The following is a 20524-nucleotide window of genomic DNA, read 5'->3' as shown; positions in this document are numbered from 1 at the left end:
ACAATAGTCCAAGTACCAAAAATAATATCCAAATATATGATAAAGTATCTTAAAACCTTATATATCCTTATGAGAAATGTTTTCTAAACTTCAACAATTTATATCTCACGATCAGACTGTCCAAAAAATCTAAAAGTTTACATGAAATACTGATATACTCTCAAAAACTATCACAAAAAAATTCAATTGCAAATTTATTACGGATCTTGAGATATCGTCAAAACCCTAACAGTAGCTTTAAATCCTAGCTTACATACACCTGCATGCTATTTTCTTCATATCTCACAAAATAAGTACTCAAATACCATGAAACTTTGATCTATAGCTTTTTAACTTAATAATTTACACTTATAGAAATTTTGAGCCAAAAATTCGTCCAAAAATTCAAGATATGGCTCCAACTATAACTCTTTCATTCAGATTTGAAATTCATCAAATAGTATATGTAAAGTGTAGTTAAGAAAGTGTTCTCTTCAATTCTAGTCGCCGATCTTTCATTGCTTTCTATATGCATATGTTATGCTTCAAAGAAAGACAGTAGGTACAAATTTGACACTTTAACTTTGAACACTTGTATCTCCTTCAAAAAAATTCGAAATCATACAAAATCTTCATCCAAATTATATCCAAAACCCTGAACTTGTTGACCCTAGCCTCCAAAGCTCGAATGACTTCGAAAGAGAAACCCTAATTCCTAATAATGCCTCGGGCAGCCTCTTTGAAGCCCATTGGGCATGGCCTTCGACCAATAGGAATGAAGATCTCCATTCCTTGCCTTCATCCAACCATGCCTTCCTTTCATCCCTCCCAATAAGCCTCCTACTAGTTAAGATTTTTTTCTTTAGGCTCTAATCTCCTCTTAAGGCTTCATACTAAACATTTAAGTCTTATAATTTTTTGAAATATATTTTGAATTTTTGCCAAGTTTGTTGGAGCATGTTTTTATCAAGATTTGATTTTAAGATTATTTATCGATTTGAAAAATAACAAGTTTTATTAGATGCCTTTTTTAGATATTCTTATCATGCACCAAAAGAAAGAGATGTATCTTTTGATCAACAAAGAGTAATTCTCTTGAAGCAAGAATACTTTCATCTTTAAGTAATAAAATCAACATTAACTGTTGATTCAATCCTTATCAAGAAAATTCAATTAAATATATCCTTTGATCTTCTTGTTCATGATATCAAGAATCTTTCTTTTAAGTCTCATGATACTTCTAATTTTGAATTCAAAAACAACCTATTCTATTTTGAAGGACACCTATATATTCCTAAAGGAAAAGTACATTTATATATTTTTCAAACACGTCATGACTTTCTTTCAAGGATATAAATTTCAAAGAAAGAAAATTCTACATACACTCTCTTATCATTGAAGAAAACTAGAAAGTCACTCAAAGATGATATAATATTAAATTAGAATGGCTATTGCTAAAAACAAAAAAAATTAGAAAGTCTTGAAACAAGACTGAGGACTAAAAATGTATTAATAAGAGTGAAGAAGGCTTCACTCTTGCCTCCATATATACTCTCTAACTAGAAGCTATATGGTGATATTCTGTAAGACCTCTAATATGTATTGATTTTACTAATCACATATCTTAACTTGTAAGGTAAGTTATCTATGTATGTGGCACATAGTTGGTTTGTTCTACAAGCTATTACATAGAGTTAACTTATTCTACAAGCTACTAATATATGATTAATTTGTTGGCCAAGTTTCTAACCTATAAATATATCTAAAGTCAAAATTACATCTATAAAGCTTCTATGAAGTTTCTCTAGAAGACTTTATGAAATTAATCTATATTTACCTACTTCTACATAATCATATAAGTAATTATTGGTGTAAATATATATGTTGGTGACATTACTCTTCCTTTACTAATGGCAAAAGAGTTGTCTAATCATCTTCATGTTAATTAATGGCACACCTCAAATATTGCTCTAGAACTTGTTTCATCAATTTTGTTTGCCTATCAATTTGAAGATAAAAAGTAAATGAAAGCTTTATATCCACCTTTAGAATCTTGAATAGGGTTCTCCAAAATCTTGATACAAATTGAATTTTCCTATCCGATATAATATCCTTTGGTAATCCATTATAGCAATAGATATTATCAATGAAAAGCTTAGTTGTTTCTTTACTTGAAATAGATTTTATTTATAGTACAAAATGTACCATTTTGGTGAAATAATCTATGATTATGAATATAGAATCATATGAACTTGAAAGATCTATAATAAAATCTATAGAAATAGAAGATCATAATTGTTTGAATATAAGCAATGGTTGAAGAAGTCCATAAGATCAATAATAAGGAGTTTTTGATCTTAAACAAACATCACATGATTGAAAAAAGTCTTTTATAGCCTTTCACATTTGCGGCCAACAGAAATCTCTAAATATAAGCTCTAAAGTCTTATTGTATCTAAAATATCTTGTTGCTCAAAAGTTGTGGCGTGCTTGAAGAACATATAAACATGCTTCTCTTTTATAAATATATATGCATCTTTCAAAATAAAATAGATTATTCTTGAATTCAAACTTTAAAACATCATGAAACTTAGAAGATAGATCTTAATATCATTAACAAAAAGATCAAAGGACATACTTAATTGAATTTATTTGAAAAATGTCAAATTAGTAGTCAATATTGATTTCATTACTTAAAATTGAAAATGTTCTAGGTTTAAGAAGATTGTTCTTTGTTGATCAAAAGATATGTCTCATTCTTTTGATATAAGATAAGAACATTTAGAGGGAGCATTTGATAAAACTTGTTGTTTTTCAAGTTGATATGTAATCTTGAAATCAAATCTTCATAATAATATGCTCTAATGGACTTTGCAATGATTCAAAACACGTGTCAATATGAAATACTTGAGATTCTTGTGATTTGTATATACTGTGACTAGATTTGAAGCGCCTTCTAAATAATGACACCATTCTTAAAATAAATCCATAATTACAAAAATTTCCTTGTCGTGGATCTCATAATTAATCTTGGCTCTTGAAAATTTCTTGGAATAGAAAGCTATTAGATGGACTTTGTTATCTATTTCCATTTATGACAATATTACATTCAAGGCAAAAATTGATGCATATGTTTCTATAAAGAATATCTTAGAAAAGTCAATGCAATATAAAGTTGATGCAAGAGTAAATTCTTTCTTTAAAATAATAAATAATACTTTAGCTTCTTTATTCTACTCAAGTTTGTCTTTACAAGTTGTAGAATGTATAAATGACTTTTCTGGTTCGTTATCGGTTAAATAGTAGTAATGTTGGGATTTAGATGAATGGTTAGTTCGATTAATTGTTAATAGTAGGAAGTTAGGAACATATGCGGTTAAGAAGCCAAAGTTTCACAACCTGTGGAATCTACTGAATGACGATTCATATTTTGGTAGGATAAAGAAGTTGAGGAAGAAGGAATGAGGGCCAGACTGTGATAGTCGTGAGCCAGGGTAAAGCTTGGAGCTACCTTTTTGTTTTCTTTGCTTTTGTATTTTTCTTTAGTATTGGATTTAAAAAAAAGATTGCTGAAACTGTGATTGAGATATTGAAAATTATGAATTCGAATTAATTAATTTGGAGAAAGAAAGTGTGATTGTGATAATAAAGATTATTGCATTGTGATAGTAGCACTGGAAGATTGAGTAAAAGTAAAGGAATTGAGAATTGAAGTACTGTGGAGAAAGATTAAGCATCCTATAGATGTTAGGAATGTAAGTGATATTGAGTAGCTGCAGGGCAGTGAACGATTGTAGAGATTGTGAAGGGATTGAATTGAGATGAGGAAGAGAACTTTGGAAGTTTTAGATAATTAATACATAATCAATTGTGACATAACATATCCAATTCATACAACGAGTCTTTCCCCAAGATCGAACCCACCTATACTGATCAAATATCTTGGTGTTTTGAGTCCGAATCAAATGACGATTACATTTTTGGCGCCGCTGCCGTGGATTGACAACAGTATGAAATGTTAAAGAATTGATGGTACAAAAGACGAGATCGAAGGAGTATGAGCGGTGATTACGACTATGATAATCACAGAAGGAATCAACAAGTAAAGGAAAGACAGGAGTGATTTTATTTCAGAAATTTATTACGACAACAACAAGAAGGGATTCAACGTAAGAAACGTCGATGGAGTTAGATAAAGCCGTGGCTGCATGCATGTGCGAGTATTCGAGCATATCCAAGTTCTGAAAGAAGTGCAATATTGCACCATTATATACCATTGGAGAAATTACCGCGAGCGCTTGTAGGGGATACCACGAGTAACGAAGCGTCAGAGTCAAGTTCAGTAATTATAAGAAGTTTAAGTACAGAAGAATTGAATAATAGCGATAGTTTACAAGAAAGAAGAGTGAGCAAATATCAAATTGGAACAAAAAGAAGAATTCATATTAATATAGCAAGAAGACCAGCGCAAGCACCAATGGCAGAAGAAACACTCGCAGTGCCAATAGTGGTACAGATAGGAGCAATTGGAGATCGCACCACCAGCATGGCTCCATTACCCACGTTTAATGGATGGCCGGGTTCTGATTCCGATCAACACCTGTCCCAATTTTTGACAGCCTGTATAGCCAATAATGGTAGAATTGAAGATGTCTGGCTGCGATGGCTGCCAGCGACCTTAAAGGATACATCGTTTGAATGGTATATTCGACAACCAGTGGGACAATTTCCTAATTGGGAAGCATTGAAAAATGCTTTCTTAACTCATTTTCGACCAATAGGTTTCGAAGATCGTCTTCGAGAAAATTTGCTGAACAGTAAAATGTTTGTGGGAGAATCGGTGCAGTCGTATTATGGCCGAGTTACAAATATATTACGTAAATGGCCAAACAATCAAATGCCAGAAGCGTTTATATTGTCAATAATAGTGAATGGGTTGCATCCCCGAGAATTGAAGATGTTTGTTAAGGAGTCTCAACCAGTTACGGTAGCTGCCTCCTTAGCACGTGCAAAGGTGTAGGAGGAGTGCTATTATGATCAGCTGTTGATGGTGGGAACCACAATGATTCTTAGTGTAGGAAATCAAGTTCCAATGACCAATACGATGATAGGGAGCTATCCACGAATGATTGCGCCTAGTATGGGAAATCCCAATTCTCAAGGAGTAGTTAATGCCACTCCTTTGCAGGCGATACCACCCGTGGCAACTTATCCTTCGTCGATGGCATATCGACAACCTGAAGTACGAATGAATGCAACAAATAACGATTCTAACGAAGCTCTATTGTTAAATCTAATGAAGAAAATGGAAGAATTAGCCGTGCATATGACTAAAGATAAAGAGAAAAGGCATAAACCTTCTAATATGAGACCTAATGTATGGTGTAACAACTGTAAAGGGCAGGGACACTTTGATACGGAATGCCATTCGCCTCATCAGAAGATGGGACAGTGTATGTATTGTGGAGGAAAGCATAACACTGCCAATTGTTGGTACTTACCAAGACAACAAACAATGATACAACCAACTGTATGGGATGTAAATCAAGTGCAAACAGGAAATACGGGTGGATGGAATGGAAATAGAAATAATAGAGTAAATCGTGGTTTCGGAAATTTCCAAAATCCTAACTATAATCAGCCCTACGGGACCAATATGCAGAATGGTGGCCAAAATCAAATGGGAAATCAACCATCGATGCCAATACAACAAATCAATTCAGCAATGGCGACAACTAGTCAACCTGGATCCTTTACTGCACCAACATCGAACCGACCTGAAGGTATGTCCCGACGGAGACTCCCAATGTACCTGACGAGACAGGAAGAAAATCAGTTCATTGTTTTCGATGCCGCCAATTGGGTCATTATGCAAGTGATTGCAACAACCCAAGATTTTTCGAAGAATACGCACTTCTTTGCACAAATTGTAAGCAATCTGGTCATTACCACTACCAATGTAATGTGCCTTTTAATCCAAATAGTAGGGACGAGCACATGACATCAACAGTACAAATTATAGAAGAAACAAACAAACCACAGGAATCACCGGTACATCGGGTGGAAGCGATTCACTCAGTATTGACAAGAAATCAGCAAAAAGGTAAAGAACCAATTCAAATATTGGAGAAATCGATATCAGCCCCGGTCAACAGACCAATACCAAAATCGGCTCCATTATTGGACGAAGCGTCACCTTCACAACCCAATTCGACCAATGTATTGGCGCGTCCACAAATTTCACAAGTACCAATATTACACCAATACGGTGGACAGTCGCACCAGTTAAAGGATCCAATTTTCAAGGAGCAGTTGCAACCAGAAATCGAGGAAGTACCAATTCCTGATATTGGAAGTACCAATATACAGGGACCGGGATCCGAAATCCGTAAGAAAAAAAAGACATTGGGAATCATGACCAATATGGAACCCTATGATATTCTGAAGGATTTAGGTTCAATTCAACCAACAATCATAATAAAGCAATAATTGGCAGTAGCACCAGAATGCCGTAACACCTTAAACTCTTCTTTGATTCGATGAAGAACTCGTCAAAAAGAAATTCGTGAAGTAAGTTTGAATCTGGATCTAGGCGCGTCGACTATTGATGTATCAATTGATGGAGTATTAGTTCAAGGTGTACAAGTGGATGGCGGGGCTAGCTTTAACCTCATGAATGTGGATACAATGGAAGAATTGGGATTGGACCAATTAATGCCAACTACGGTTGTTTTGCGAATGGCAGATTCAAGTCGAGTCCGACCTATGGGTACTTTATGAGGAATTGATACAGTTGTTGCGGGGATTACATACACAATTGATTATATTGTATTTCGATTGCAAAGCACAGTATTGTCATATCCAATTTTGTTGGGTCGACCGTGGCTATATCAAGCTGAAGCTCAGAACGATTGGGGTCGTGGAACGCTAACAATTGGAAAGGGTAAGGATAAAATAGTGCTCCAAATGCATCCTGTCCAGTATCACAGCTCTTTATGCAACTAATGCCTCTGGCTAGAGCGCGGTGTTCCCAGTCGAAAGGTATTCTAGCGGCTGGCCCTAGTCCAAAAAGGTGGGTATATTGCGGTGAAAACAGTCCGAGGTGGCGATGAAATGTTGAAAGTGGTGCCCTTCCTGGACCTATGAGCCTCCTGGTGCCACATGAAGGTTGAGAGTCCTCCAGATTGGTTCATGATACACGGTTGTTGAAATTTAGTTCGCCTGTCGTTTACTTCAACACTAGGTCAAACTACAATTCCCCTCATGTTCTTGTCGGTGATTCGCAGGTTCTCTGGGGTGGACCCAGTTTCTATTGGAGGAAAGTCGGACGCGTGTTCTTGTTTGGAAAGACGAAGGCGCTGCGATTCTTCGTGGTCTTCAGCCTGACTCTCAGAGTCTCCCAGTCACGCTGGTCTGCTGGAGTGGATCGTTTCGCTGATGTCAAAACTGACCAAAATATAAGATTTCAAAGGGCCAAGTCAAGACCATGAGTTCTGTGCAAATTTCGATTGCGAACTTCAAAAATTGTCGTGCAATTGTGAAATTCAAAACTCGCCTCTAGATGGCATGTGTACACATGGAGTAGCAGAGTGGTGGGGTGAAAGCAGAAAAAAGGTCAACCGCTTTCAACAGCAATGACTCCACAGAAAGTTCCTGATGAAAGTGCCAACATCGCGATGCTCGTAAAGGGCACACGCTGTGCATGAAATAGCAGGGTCGATACGAGCTTCAAAACGGAAGTCGCCACCCAACTACACCGTCTATCATTTCTCTGGCAATCTCTCCGATCGTTGTACTCAAGTTACTTACGAAAATAAACTAGCTCGTGGCGAACTCAGAGAGTGGGGTGTCTCCGCAGATCCCAACTGGTAGCATAACTGATCCGGTGCGTAGAACAACCTCTCTTGTTGCAGGATTAGCAAACAGACAAAGTCGGAATACGTTTGGCAGCACAGATTGAGAACTAGAGCGAGGAAATCGACCGGGGTTGTCCAATGGCTTCTGCTGGGGATGTTACGAGGGCCGCGCTTCCCAGGGCCCAGCCCCGCGCTGAAGGGCCGGCCTGCGTGCTAGGCATCGGCACTGCGGTGCCTCCCGCGGAGTTCCTGCAGAGTGAGTACCCCGACTTCTTCTTCAACATCACCAATTGCGGCGAGAAGGAAGCCCTGAAGGCCAAATTCAAGCGCATCTGTGACAAGTCGGGCATCAGGAAGCGCCACATGTTCCTCACGGAGGAGGTGCTCAAGGCCAACCCAGGCATCTGCACGTACATGGAGCCCTCCCTGAACGTCCGCCACGACATCGTGGTCGTCCAGGTCCCCAAGCTCGCCGCCGAGGCCGCCCAGAGGGCCATCAAGGAATGGGGCGGCCGCAAGTCCGACATTACCCACATCGTCTTCGCCACCACCTCGGGCGTCAACATGCCCGGAGCCGACCACGCCCTGGCCAAGCTGCTCGGCCTGAAGCCCACTGTGAAGCGTGTCATGATGTACCAAACCGGGTGTTTCGGCGGTGCATCCGTGCTCAGAGTGGCCAAGGATCTAGCCGAAAACAACAAGGGCGCCAGAGTGCTGGCAGTAGCGAGCGAGGTGACCGCAGTCACATACCGAGCCCCGAGCGAGAACCACTTGGACGGGCTTGTGGGCTCAGCTCTGTTCGGCGATGGCGCCGGCGTGTACGTGGTTGGATCCGACCCCAAGCCTGAGGTAGAGAAGCCATTGTTCGAAGTGCACTGGGCTGGAGAGACCATCTTGCCAGAGAGTGACGGAGCCATCGATGGACATCTCACCGAAGCAGGGCTCATCTTCCACCTCATGAAGGATGTACCCGGGCTCATCTCCAAGAACATCGAGAAGTTTTTGAACGAGGCCAGGAAGCCAGTGGGATCACCGGCATGGAACGAGATGTTCTGGGCGGTGCATCCCGGAGGTCCAGCCATTCTCGATCAGGTGGAGGCGAAGCTGAAGCTGACGAAGGACAAGATGCAAGGGAGCAGGGACATATTGTCCGAGTTTGGCAACATGTCTAGCGCCTCTGTGCTGTTTGTGTTGGATCAGATTCGGCACAGGTCTGTGAAGGTGGGTGCGTCCACTTTGGGCGAGGGCAGCGAGTTCGGATTCTTCATTGGCTTCGGACCAGGACTGACACTGGAAGTGCTTGTGCTCCGCGCCGCTCCCAACTCCGCTTAGATTCCACCCCACCTCTCCTTTTTACTCCCCATCCTCACCAATTTGTATCATATCATATTATTGCATTGCATAGCGTAGCATAGAAGTGTGCAATTCAATTTCAATAGTATTCCTTCCTGAGCTAGAGTTCGCGCTTAATTTTAAAAGCGAAATCAGGTTATCGAATCAACCTAACGTTCTTGCTTCAGCGAGCTCTTTACACACGCTAAAATCTAGGGTTCCACTGTTTCGTATCCAGAACCTGAACGAGCTGGCGCCTGTGGGTATATTTCTCTCGCTGTGCTAAATTGGCAGTGCATCTACCCTAGCGTTCTTATTGTTCACTCAATTTATTTCTGGAAGACAGGAGTTTGGCAATGTATGGTCACAATGCAATCAGAGGTGCGAAGTACAGTCTTATTTAGAAAATTTAGGTTGGAAGAAGATGAAGTGGGAGTGTCTAGTGCGCATTGTGCCGATGGATCTGAAATTCAGGAATGTAATTCATCGGTGAATCTCCGGACCATGTGTTCGTTTGAGCTTTTATATTTGCAGCCTCTAATTCAGCTGCGATTGTTCGACACTACCCACTGTTTCTTTGAGCTGTTTCTCGTCACTTTTGAATCTCTTGCTGTAGCATTGGAAACTGAGAAGAGTCTGCAAGGAATTGGCTCTTATTTGGTTGGTTGCATTGAACTCATGGTATCATGGTAGCATGCCCCAGCCAACAATTCATGAAAACTGTGATTTGTTGTCTGTCGGTCATTGAGAAAGTTAATCCTCCACCGGTTTGACCAAATTCTCAAAATTCAAATGTAGTTGGAATATGTTAAATGGTGTGGTATTCAAGACATTTTGGGCTTGGTGTAACATAAAATTCAAATATTAGGCATGGTGTGATGGAATATCCAAATTTTGGACATGGTGCAATATAATATCCAAGTCTTGGGCATGGAATAATATAATATCCAAATTTTGGGCATGGTGTAAAGCACATTGGGTTAATAATATATATGGTTAAAATCATCTTCTAGCAAATTCATGATCTTGTCTAATCTTAAAGTTTTGAAAACAACTATATCTTGTGCTAATGATAACATTCAAATTAACCAATACCTGAACAAATTCATGATCATTTGGCGCACCAATAGGGAAGCTTGGACAGAACAAAAGCAAAGTCACAAAATAAAGGGAAGATCATCACATCAATCGCTAAACATCCATCCTCTTGAAACTCCACTAAACATTCAAAGACATCTAAACAAATTAGAACAATCCATGACCACTCAAGTAAATGTCTTGGTTGTTGCTGAAGTGAACTCTTATTCATTTTTCATTTTTGCTTGCAAACAATGGAACCTTTCTTCCTCTTCTACTTCTAAAGTTAGGAAATATATACACAACTACTACGCATTGCAATTGAAAAACTCTTCATGGATTGCAGCGCTTTATGCTTTAAGCCCTTAATAGAGGTCAAGGGTGAAGGCGCCACACAACCTCAACTTCAAGCATTTACACAAGAATCTCCTACAAGTCCCTACTAATGTACAATATTAAGTGTAACTTCAATGTGACGCAGTTCCTACTCATGTACAATATGAATTGTAACGTCAATGTGACGCGAGAAGATGAATCGAAGAATGATGACAAAATTGGGAGGTGAAGCAGTGTCAACTAGCAAGAGGCGCGAGCGGGGAAGGGCCCTGGTGTGCCTGTCCAGCCTTGAACGCATTCCAACAAAGGAGCCACCAATTGGCCTGCAGAAATGGCATTGAACACCTTCTCAATCTCTTGCCCAGGAGACACCGTCCTCTGCCCGGACAGGAGCTGCGTCTTCAAGTCTCCGCGCACTAGCTTGTATAATGGATACGTCCTACAGTCTTGAATCCTGTTGGGAACCGAGGATAGTCCCTTTGTGTCATATGCTTCTCGCACCGCGGGCACCACACGGCTCAGCTGCAGCTTCAGCTCTGCCTCGAACACTGGAATCTGCCTAAACACTGCGTTGGAGGTCTCCTTGTCGGCACTCTTCAAGGCACGGCTCACCAGCACCCCTCGCAGTTTCTCCATTAGAGGGTATGAATCACTGGTGGAATCGTCGATGTAGCTGAACACCGGCTGACGATCCACTACCATCAGTAGTTCCTTTTCGCAGAAGCGTGATGGCAGCAGTGATCCGTCGCTGCCCATGAAGAGCGTCTTCTTGGCCACCTGTGTCACTACTTGCTTCACGGCCGACTGCATGGTCTCTTCGACATGACGCAGGTCGACAGCCTGGCACAAGCCTACCAAGAAGGTGGCGCTCATGAGCTTGAGAATCTCCATGGCTTCCTCCGTTTTGCGGGCTGACACCAATCCCAGTGAGTTCACATCTTGGTTGTGTTGCTCCGCGCTTTGGACATGGGTGGTGACCGGGTTGGCTAGGTAGTTAATCTCAGATAAGTACGAGGCCATGGCGATCTCTGCCCCTTTCATGCCGTAATCCAGGCTGGGGTTGGGTCCCCCGCTCAAATTGGACGGTAATCCGTTGTTGTAGTAGTCGTTCACAAGTTCGGAGAATTGTGCGAACATGAGCTTAGCGATGGCGGCCAGCGCCAGGCGCGTGTTGTCCATAGACACGCCGATGGGCGTGCCCTGGAAGTTGCCGCCGTGCAGGGCGATGCCCCTGGCAGCGTCGATGATGGGATTGTCGTTCACAGAGTTGATCTCCCGCTCGATGGCGTGGGTGGCGTTGCGGATGACCTCCACCTGAGGGCCCAGCCACTGCGGGGAAGTTCGCAGCGCGTATCTGTCCTGCTTGGGCTTGCGCAGGGGGTCGGTCTCATTGAACTTGGCGGCAGCCTTCATGAAGGAACTCCCGTCCAGCACCCACTCCATGACAGCCGCAGCTTCCATCTGTCCGGGGTGGTGCTTCAGCTTGTGAGTCAGGGGGTCGGCAAATTCGGGCTTGCCCTGCATTACCTCGCAAAAGAGCGCGGACAGAACCTCGGCGAGCAACACCATGATGTTGGCATCGTAGCACACGGTGGAAGCGAGGGCGGAACCGACTGCGGTGCCGTTGACAAGGGCGAGCCCTTCCTTGGGCGCCAGCTCGAAGGGCTTCTCCACGCCTGCGATGCGCAAGGCCTCCAGCGCGGAAACCTCTCGTCCGTCCTCGGTGACGGCTTTGGAATTGGGGCGACCGGTAAGCAGGCCGGCGATATACGACAAGGGGACGAGGTCGCCGGATGCCGTGATGGTACCCCGCAAGGGCAACTTGGGGGTGACGTGCGCGTTGAGTAGCTTCTCCATAGCTTGGAGGATCTCCCAGCGGATGCCAGAATAGCCCTGCATCAGCGTGTTGGTACGCACTAGCATCGCCGCTCGGGCAGTCTCGGATGGCAGGGAGTTACCCTTGCTGAGGACTCCCGCATTCAGGAAGCGGATGAGTTCGCGCTGGAGCTCCACTCCTTGCTGCGTGCGACGATGAGAGGTCGCTCCGAACCCGGTGGTAACGCCGTAGATGTCACCTCCGCCCATGATCCTGTCGAGCACCCAGTTGGAGCTCTCGTCCACTCTACTCTTGGCATTGGCAGCATCGAGCACGACATGCACGTCAGGTCTGCGAGCAATGGCTGCTACCTGAGGTACAGTGAGGGTGGCTCCCTCGATCATGACCTGGGTGGCATTTTGGTAAGTGTCGACCATCCGCTTGATTTCTTCGAGGTGGCTGCATTCCATGGCCTTGGCGGTCTTGGCCCAGTTGAGAGGATCCGCACCATGAACTGCTCCATTACCGAGTAGGCCAATGCAGTACGGAGATGTGCTGTCATCAAGCATCATGTCTGAAGATGCCGCATCAATTTGCTCACCTGATCCGACGACATTAAGCTCCCCAGCTCGTGGTGCCATTGTTGGTATTGAAGACCTGCAATTACGCTATCTGTCGAGATCTACTGGGTGCGCGGAGCTACGCAAGACTGCGATGTACTGAGAGTTCGGAGTCGTGCCTGAACGCCTACTTCAGGAAACAATCTCAACCAAGCAGCAGTAGCAAGCTTTGCTGATCTTTCAAGAGATGGGAGGTGAATCAATTGCTGAAGGGTGGGATGCAGGCCCTGTCCGGCATTCGCTGCTTGAGTGGGCCTCAGGGCGAAGTGAAGATTAATGAGATTCGGGGAATGCTCTTTATGCAACTAATGCCTCTGGCTAGAGCGCGGTGTTCCCCGTCGAAAGGTATTCTAGCGGCTGGCCCTAGTCCAAAAAGGTGGGTATATTGCGGTGAAAACAGTCCGAGGTGGCGATGAAATGTTGAAAGTGGTGCCCTTCCTGGACCTATGAGCCTCCTGGTGCCACATGAAGGTTGAGAGTCCTCCAGATTGGTTCATGATACACGGTTGTTGAAATTTAGTTCGCCTGTCGTTTACTTCAACACTAGGTCAAACTACAATTCCCCTCATGTTCTTGTCGGTGATTCGCAGGTTCTCTGGGGTGGACCCAGTTTCTATTGGAGGAAAGTCGGACGCGTGTTCTTGTTTGGAAAGACGAAGGCGCTGCGATTCTTCGTGGTCTTCAGCCTGACTCTCAGAGTCTCCCAGTCACGCTGGTCTGCTGGAGTGGATCGTTTCGCTGATGTCAAAACTGACCAAAATATAAGATTTCAAAGGGCCAAGTCAAGACCATGAGTTCTGTGCAAATTTCGATTGCGAACTTCAAAAATTGTCGTGCAATTGTGAAATTCAAAACTCGCCTCTAGATGGCATGTGTACACATGGAGTAGCAGAGTGGTGGGGTGAAAGCAGAAAAAAGGTCAACCGCTTTCAACAGCAATGACTCCACAGAAAGTTCCTGATGAAAGTGCCAACATCGCGATGCTCGTAAAGGGCACACGCTGTGCATGAAATAGCAGGGTCGATACGAGCTTCAAAACGGAAGTCGCCACCCAACTACACCGTCTATCATTTCTCTGGCAATCTCTCCGATCGTTGTACTCAAGTTACTTACGAAAATAAACTAGCTCGTGGCGAACTCAGAGAGTGGGGTGTCTCCGCAGATCCCAACTGGTAGCATAACTGATCCGGTGCGTAGAACAACCTCTCTTGTTGCAGGATTAGCAAACAGACAAAGTCGGAATACGTTTGGCAGCACAGATTGAGAACTAGAGCGAGGAAATCGACCGGGGTTGTCCAATGGCTTCTGCTGGGGATGTTACGAGGGCCGCGCTTCCCAGGGCCCAGCCCCGCGCTGAAGGGCCGGCCTGCGTGCTAGGCATCGGCACTGCGGTGCCTCCCGCGGAGTTCCTGCAGAGTGAGTACCCCGACTTCTTCTTCAACATCACCAATTGCGGCGAGAAGGAAGCCCTGAAGGCCAAATTCAAGCGCATCTGTGACAAGTCGGGCATCAGGAAGCGCCACATGTTCCTCACGGAGGAGGTGCTCAAGGCCAACCCAGGCATCTGCACGTACATGGAGCCCTCCCTGAACGTCCGCCACGACATCGTGGTCGTCCAGGTCCCCAAGCTCGCCGCCGAGGCCGCCCAGAGGGCCATCAAGGAATGGGGCGGCCGCAAGTCCGACATTACCCACATCGTCTTCGCCACCACCTCGGGCGTCAACATGCCCGGAGCCGACCACGCCCTGGCCAAGCTGCTCGGCCTGAAGCCCACTGTGAAGCGTGTCATGATGTACCAAACCGGGTGTTTCGGCGGTGCATCCGTGCTCAGAGTGGCCAAGGATCTAGCCGAAAACAACAAGGGCGCCAGAGTGCTGGCAGTAGCGAGCGAGGTGACCGCAGTCACATACCGAGCCCCGAGCGAGAACCACTTGGACGGGCTTGTGGGCTCAGCTCTGTTCGGCGATGGCGCCGGCGTGTACGTGGTTGGATCCGACCCCAAGCCTGAGGTAGAGAAGCCATTGTTCGAAGTGCACTGGGCTGGAGAGACCATCTTGCCAGAGAGTGACGGAGCCATCGATGGACATCTCACCGAAGCAGGGCTCATCTTCCACCTCATGAAGGATGTACCCGGGCTCATCTCCAAGAACATCGAGAAGTTTTTGAACGAGGCCAGGAAGCCAGTGGGATCACCGGCATGGAACGAGATGTTCTGGGCGGTGCATCCCGGAGGTCCAGCCATTCTCGATCAGGTGGAGGCGAAGCTGAAGCTGACGAAGGACAAGATGCAAGGGAGCAGGGACATATTGTCCGAGTTTGGCAACATGTCTAGCGCCTCTGTGCTGTTTGTGTTGGATCAGATTCGGCACAGGTCTGTGAAGGTGGGTGCGTCCACTTTGGGCGAGGGCAGCGAGTTCGGATTCTTCATTGGCTTCGGACCAGGACTGACACTGGAAGTGCTTGTGCTCCGCGCCGCTCCCAACTCCGCTTAGATTCCACCCCACCTCTCCTTTTTACTCCCCATCCTCACCAATTTGTATCATATCATATTATTGCATTGCATAGCGTAGCATAGAAGTGTGCAATTCAATTTCAATAGTATTCCTTCCTGAGCTAGAGTTCGCGCTTAATTTTAAAAGCGAAATCAGGTTATCGAATCAACCTAACGTTCTTGCTTCAGCGAGCTCTTTACACACGCTAAAATCTAGGGTTCCACTGTTTCGTATCCAGAACCTGAACGAGCTGGCGCCTGTGGGTATATTTCTCTCGCTGTGCTAAATTGGCAGTGCATCTACTCTAGCGTTCTTATTGTTCACTCAATTTATTTCTGGAAGACAGGAGTTTGGCAATGTATGGTCACAATGCAATCAGAGGTGCGAAGTACAGTCTTATTTAGAAAATTTAGGTTGGAAGAAGATGAAGTGGGAGTGTCTAGTGCGCATTGTGCCGATGGATCTGAAATTCAGGAATGTAATTCATCGGTGAATCTCCGGACCATGTGTTCGTTTGAGCTTTTATATTTGCAGCCTCTAATTCAGCTGCGATTGTTCGACACTACCCACTGTTTCTTTGAGCTGTTTCTCGTCACTTTTGAATCTCTTGCTGTAGCATTGGAAACTGAGAAGAGTCTGCAAGGAATTGGCTCTTATTTGGTTGGTTGCATTGAACTCATGGTATCATGGTAGCATGCCCCAGCCAACAATTCATGAAAACTGTGATTTGTTGTCTGTCGGTCATTGAGAAAGTTAATCCTCCACCGGTTTGACCAAATTCTCAAAATTCAAATGTAGTTGGAATATGTTAAATGGTGTGGTATTCAAGACATTTTGGGCTTGGTGTAACATAAAATTCAAATATTAGGCATGGTGTGATGGAATATCCAAATTTTGGACATGGTGCAATATAATATCCAAGTCTTGGGCATGGAATAATATAATATCCAAATTTTGGGCATGGTGTAAAGCACATTGGGTTAATAATATATATGGTTAAAATCATCTTCTAGCAAATTCATGATCTTGTCTAATCTTAAAGTTTTGAAAACAACTATATCTTGTGCTAATGATAACATTCAAATTAACCAATACCTGAACAAATTCATGATCATTTGGCGCACCAATAGGGAAGCTTGGACAGAACAAAAGCAAAGTCACAAAATAAAGGGAAGATCATCACATCAATCGCTAAACATCCATCCTCTTGAAACTCCACTAAACATTCAAAGACATCTAAACAAATTAGAACAATCCATGACCACTCAAGTAAATGTCTTGGTTGTTGCTGAAGTGAACTCTTATTCATTTTTCATTTTTGCTTGCAAACAATGGAACCTTTCTTCCTCTTCTACTTCTAAAGTTAGGAAATATATACACAACTACTACGCATTGCAATTGAAAAACTCTTCATGGATTGCAGCGCTTTATGCTTTAAGCCCTTAATAGAGGTCAAGGGTGAAGGCGCCACACAACCTCAACTTCAAGCATTTACACAAGAATCTCCTACAAGTCCCTACTAATGTACAATATTAAGTGTAACTTCAATGTGACGCAGTTCCTACTCATGTACAATATGAATTGTAACGTCAATGTGACGCGAGAAGATGAATCGAAGAATGATGACAAAATTGGGAGGTGAAGCAGTGTCAACTAGCAAGAGGCGCGAGCGGGGAAGGGCCCTGGTGTGCCTGTCCAGCCTTGAACGCATTCCAACAAAGGAGCCACCAATTGGCCTGCAGAAATGGCATTGAACACCTTCTCAATCTCTTGCCCAGGAGACACCGTCCTCTGCCCGGACAGGAGCTGCGTCTTCAAGTCTCCGCGCACTAGCTTGTATAATGGATACGTCCTACAGTCTTGAATCCTGTTGGGAACCGAGGATAGTCCCTTTGTGTCATATGCTTCTCGCACCGCGGGCACCACACGGCTCAGCTGCAGCTTCAGCTCTGCCTCGAACACTGGAATCTGCCTAAACACTGCGTTGGAGGTCTCCTTGTCGGCACTCTTCAAGGCACGGCTCACCAGCACCCCTCGCAGTTTCTCCATTAGAGGGTATGAATCACTGGTGGAATCGTCGATGTAGCTGAACACCGGCTGACGATCCACTACCATCAGTAGTTCCTTTTCGCAGAAGCGTGATGGCAGCAGTGATCCGTCGCTGCCCATGAAGAGCGTCTTCTTGGCCACCTGTGTCACTACTTGCTTCACGGCCGACTGCATGGTCTCTTCGACATGACGCAGGTCGACAGCCTGGCACAAGCCTACCAAGAAGGTGGCGCTCATGAGCTTGAGAATCTCCATGGCTTCCTCCGTTTTGCGGGCTGACACCAATCCCAGTGAGTTCACATCTTGGTTGTGTTGCTCCGCGCTTTGGACATGGGTGGTGACCGGGTTGGCTAGGTAGTTAATCTCAGATAAGTACGAGGCCATGGCGATCTCTGCCCCTTTCATGCCGTAATCCAGGCTGGGGTTGGGTCCCCCGCTCAAATTGGACGGTAATCCGTTGTTGTAGTAGTCGTTCACAAGTTCGGAGAATTGTGCGAACATGAGCTTAGCGATGGCGGCCAGCGCCAGGCGCGTGTTGTCCATAGACACGCCGATGGGCGTGCCCTGGAAGTTGCCGCCGTGCAGGGCGATGCCCCTGGCAGCGTCGATGATGGGATTGTCGTTCACAGAGTTGATCTCCCGCTCGATGGCGTGGGTGGCGTTGCGGATGACCTCCACCTGAGGGCCCAGCCACTGCGGGGAAGTTCGCAGCGCGTATCTGTCCTGCTTGGGCTTGCGCAGGGGGTCGGTCTCATTGAACTTGGCGGCAGCCTTCATGAAGGAACTCCCGTCCAGCACCCACTCCATGACAGCCGCAGCTTCCATCTGTCCGGGGTGGTGCTTCAGCTTGTGAGTCAGGGGGTCGGCAAATTCGGGCTTGCCCTGCATTACCTCGCAAAAGAGCGCGGACAGAACCTCGGCGAGCAACACCATGATGTTGGCATCGTAGCACACGGTGGAAGCGAGGGCGGAACCGACTGCGGTGCCGTTGACAAGGGCGAGCCCTTCCTTGGGCGCCAGCTCGAAGGGCTTCTCCACGCCTGCGATGCGCAAGGCCTCCAGCGCGGAAACCTCTCGTCCGTCCTCGGTGACGGCTTTGGAATTGGGGCGACCGGTAAGCAGGCCGGCGATATACGACAAGGGGACGAGGTCGCCGGATGCCGTGATGGTACCCCGCAAGGGCAACTTGGGGGTGACGTGCGCGTTGAGTAGCTTCTCCATAGCTTGGAGGATCTCCCAGCGGATGCCAGAATAGCCCTGCATCAGCGTGTTGGTACGCACTAGCATCGCCGCTCGGGCAGTCTCGGATGGCAGGGAGTTACCCTTGCTGAGGACTCCCGCATTCAGGAAGCGGATGAGTTCGCGCTGGAGCTCCACTCCTTGCTGCGTGCGACGATGAGAGGTCGCTCCGAACCCGGTGGTAACGCCGTAGATGTCACCTCCGCCCATGATCCTGTCGAGCACCCAGTTGGAGCTCTCGTCCACTCTACTCTTGGCATTGGCAGCATCGAGCACGACATGCACGTCAGGTCTGCGAGCAATGGCTGCTACCTGAGGTACAGTGAGGGTGGCTCCCTCGATCATGACCTGGGTGGCATTTTGGTAAGTGTCGACCATCCGCTTGATTTCTTCGAGGTGGCTGCATTCCATGGCCTTGGCGGTCTTGGCCCAGTTGAGAGGATCCGCACCATGAACTGCTCCATTACCGAGTAGGCCAATGCAGTACGGAGATGTGCTGTCATCAAGCATCATGTCTGAAGATGCCGCATCAATTTGCTCACCTGATCCGACGACATTAAGCTCCCCAGCTCGTGGTGCCATTGTTGGTATTGAAGACCTGCAATTACGCTATCTGTCGAGATCTACTGGGTGCGCGGAGCTACGCAAGACTGCGATGTACTGAGAGTTCGGAGTCGTGCCTGAACGCCTACTTCAGGAAACAATCTCAACCAAGCAGCAGTAGCAAGCTTTGCTGATCTTTCAAGAGATGGGAGGTGAATCAATTGCTGAAGGGTGGGATGCAGGCCCTGTCCGGCATTCGCTGCTTGAGTGGGCCTCAGGGCGAAGTGAAGATTAATGAGATTCGGGGAATGCTCTTTATGCAACTAATGCCTCTGGCTAGAGCGCGGTGTTCCCCGTCGAAAGGTATTCTAGCGGCTGGCCCTAGTCCAAAAAGGTGGGTATATTGCGGTGAAAACAGTCCGAGGTGGCGATGAAATGTTGAAAGTGGTGCCCTTCCTGGACCTATGAGCCTCCTGGTGCCACATGAAGGTTGAGAGTCCTCCAGATTGGTTCATGATACACGGTTGTTGAAATTTAGTTCGCCTGTCGTTTACTTCAACACTAGGTCAAACTACAATTCCCCTCATGTTCTTGTCGGTGATTCGCAGGTTCTCTGGGGTGGACCCAGTTTCTATTGGAGGAAAGTCGGACGCGTGTTCTTGTTTGGAAAGACGAAGGCGCTGCGATTCTTCGTGGTCTTCAGCCTGACTCTCAGAGTCTCCCAGTCACGCTGGTCTGCTGGAGTGGATCGTTTCGCTGATGTCAAAACTGACCAAAATATAAGATTTCAAAGGGCCAAGTCAAGACCATGAGTTCTGTGCAAATTTCGATTGCGAACTTCAAAAATTGTCGTGCAATTGTGAAATTCAAAACTCGCCTCTAGATGGCATGTGTACACATGGAGTAGCAGAGTGGTGGGGTGAAAGCAGAAAAAAGGTCAACCGCTTTCAACAGCAATGACTCCACAGAAAGTTCCTGATGAAAGTGCCAACATCGCGATGCTCGTAAAGGGCACACGCTGTGCATGAAATAGCAGGGTCGATACGAGCTTCAAAACGGAAGTCGCCACCCAACTACACCGTCTATCATTTCTCTGGCAATCTCTCCGATCGTTGTACTCAAGTTACTTACGAAAATAAACTAGCTCGTGGCGAACTCAGAGAGTGGGGTGTCTCCGCAGATCCC

At 45.6% G+C, this 20524-nt stretch overlaps 1 protein-coding gene and 3 pseudogenes across 4 annotated transcripts; 2 read left to right on the top strand and 2 right to left on the bottom strand.

The window, feature by feature from the left end:
- The first annotated feature begins 7257 nt into the window (after nt 1-7257).
- LOC149986729 (naringenin-chalcone synthase pseudogene) lies at nt 7258-9732 on the top strand (annotated as a pseudogene). The gene has a single exon (XR_016499701.1). The product of XR_016499701.1 is annotated as a naringenin-chalcone synthase pseudogene (transcript).
- Nucleotides 9733-10445: 713 nt separating this feature from the next.
- Nucleotides 10446-13037, bottom strand: LOC112273833 (phenylalanine ammonia-lyase). The gene has a single exon (XM_024502829.3). It carries the CDS (start codon nt 13035-13037, stop codon nt 10821-10823), a length of 2217 nt encoding a protein of 738 aa, XP_024358597.3. The 3' UTR covers nt 10446-10820.
- Nucleotides 13038-13643: 606 nt separating this feature from the next.
- LOC149986728 (naringenin-chalcone synthase pseudogene) lies at nt 13644-16073 on the top strand (annotated as a pseudogene). The gene has a single exon (XR_016499700.1). The product of XR_016499700.1 is annotated as a naringenin-chalcone synthase pseudogene (transcript).
- A 713-nt stretch (nt 16074-16786) lies between these two features.
- On the bottom strand, nt 16787-19378 carry LOC149986727 (phenylalanine ammonia-lyase pseudogene; annotated as a pseudogene). The gene has a single exon (XR_016499699.1). The product of XR_016499699.1 is annotated as a phenylalanine ammonia-lyase pseudogene (transcript).
- Nucleotides 19379-20524: the final 1146 nt, after the last annotated feature.

Source organism: Physcomitrium patens, chromosome 21 (assembly GCF_059467195.1).
Source record: "Physcomitrium patens ecotype Gransden chromosome 21, ASM5946719v1, whole genome shotgun sequence".
Classification (NCBI taxonomy): domain Eukaryota; kingdom Viridiplantae; phylum Streptophyta; class Bryopsida; order Funariales; family Funariaceae; genus Physcomitrium; species Physcomitrium patens.
This window is presented reverse-complemented; position numbering and strand designations above follow the sequence as displayed.

What these genes read in the sequence shown, in the direction of transcription:
- LOC112273833 (XM_024502829.3), bottom strand. Translation starts at nt 13,037, where the DNA reads ATGGCACCACGAGCTGGGGAGCTTAATGTCGTCGGATCAGGTGAGCAA.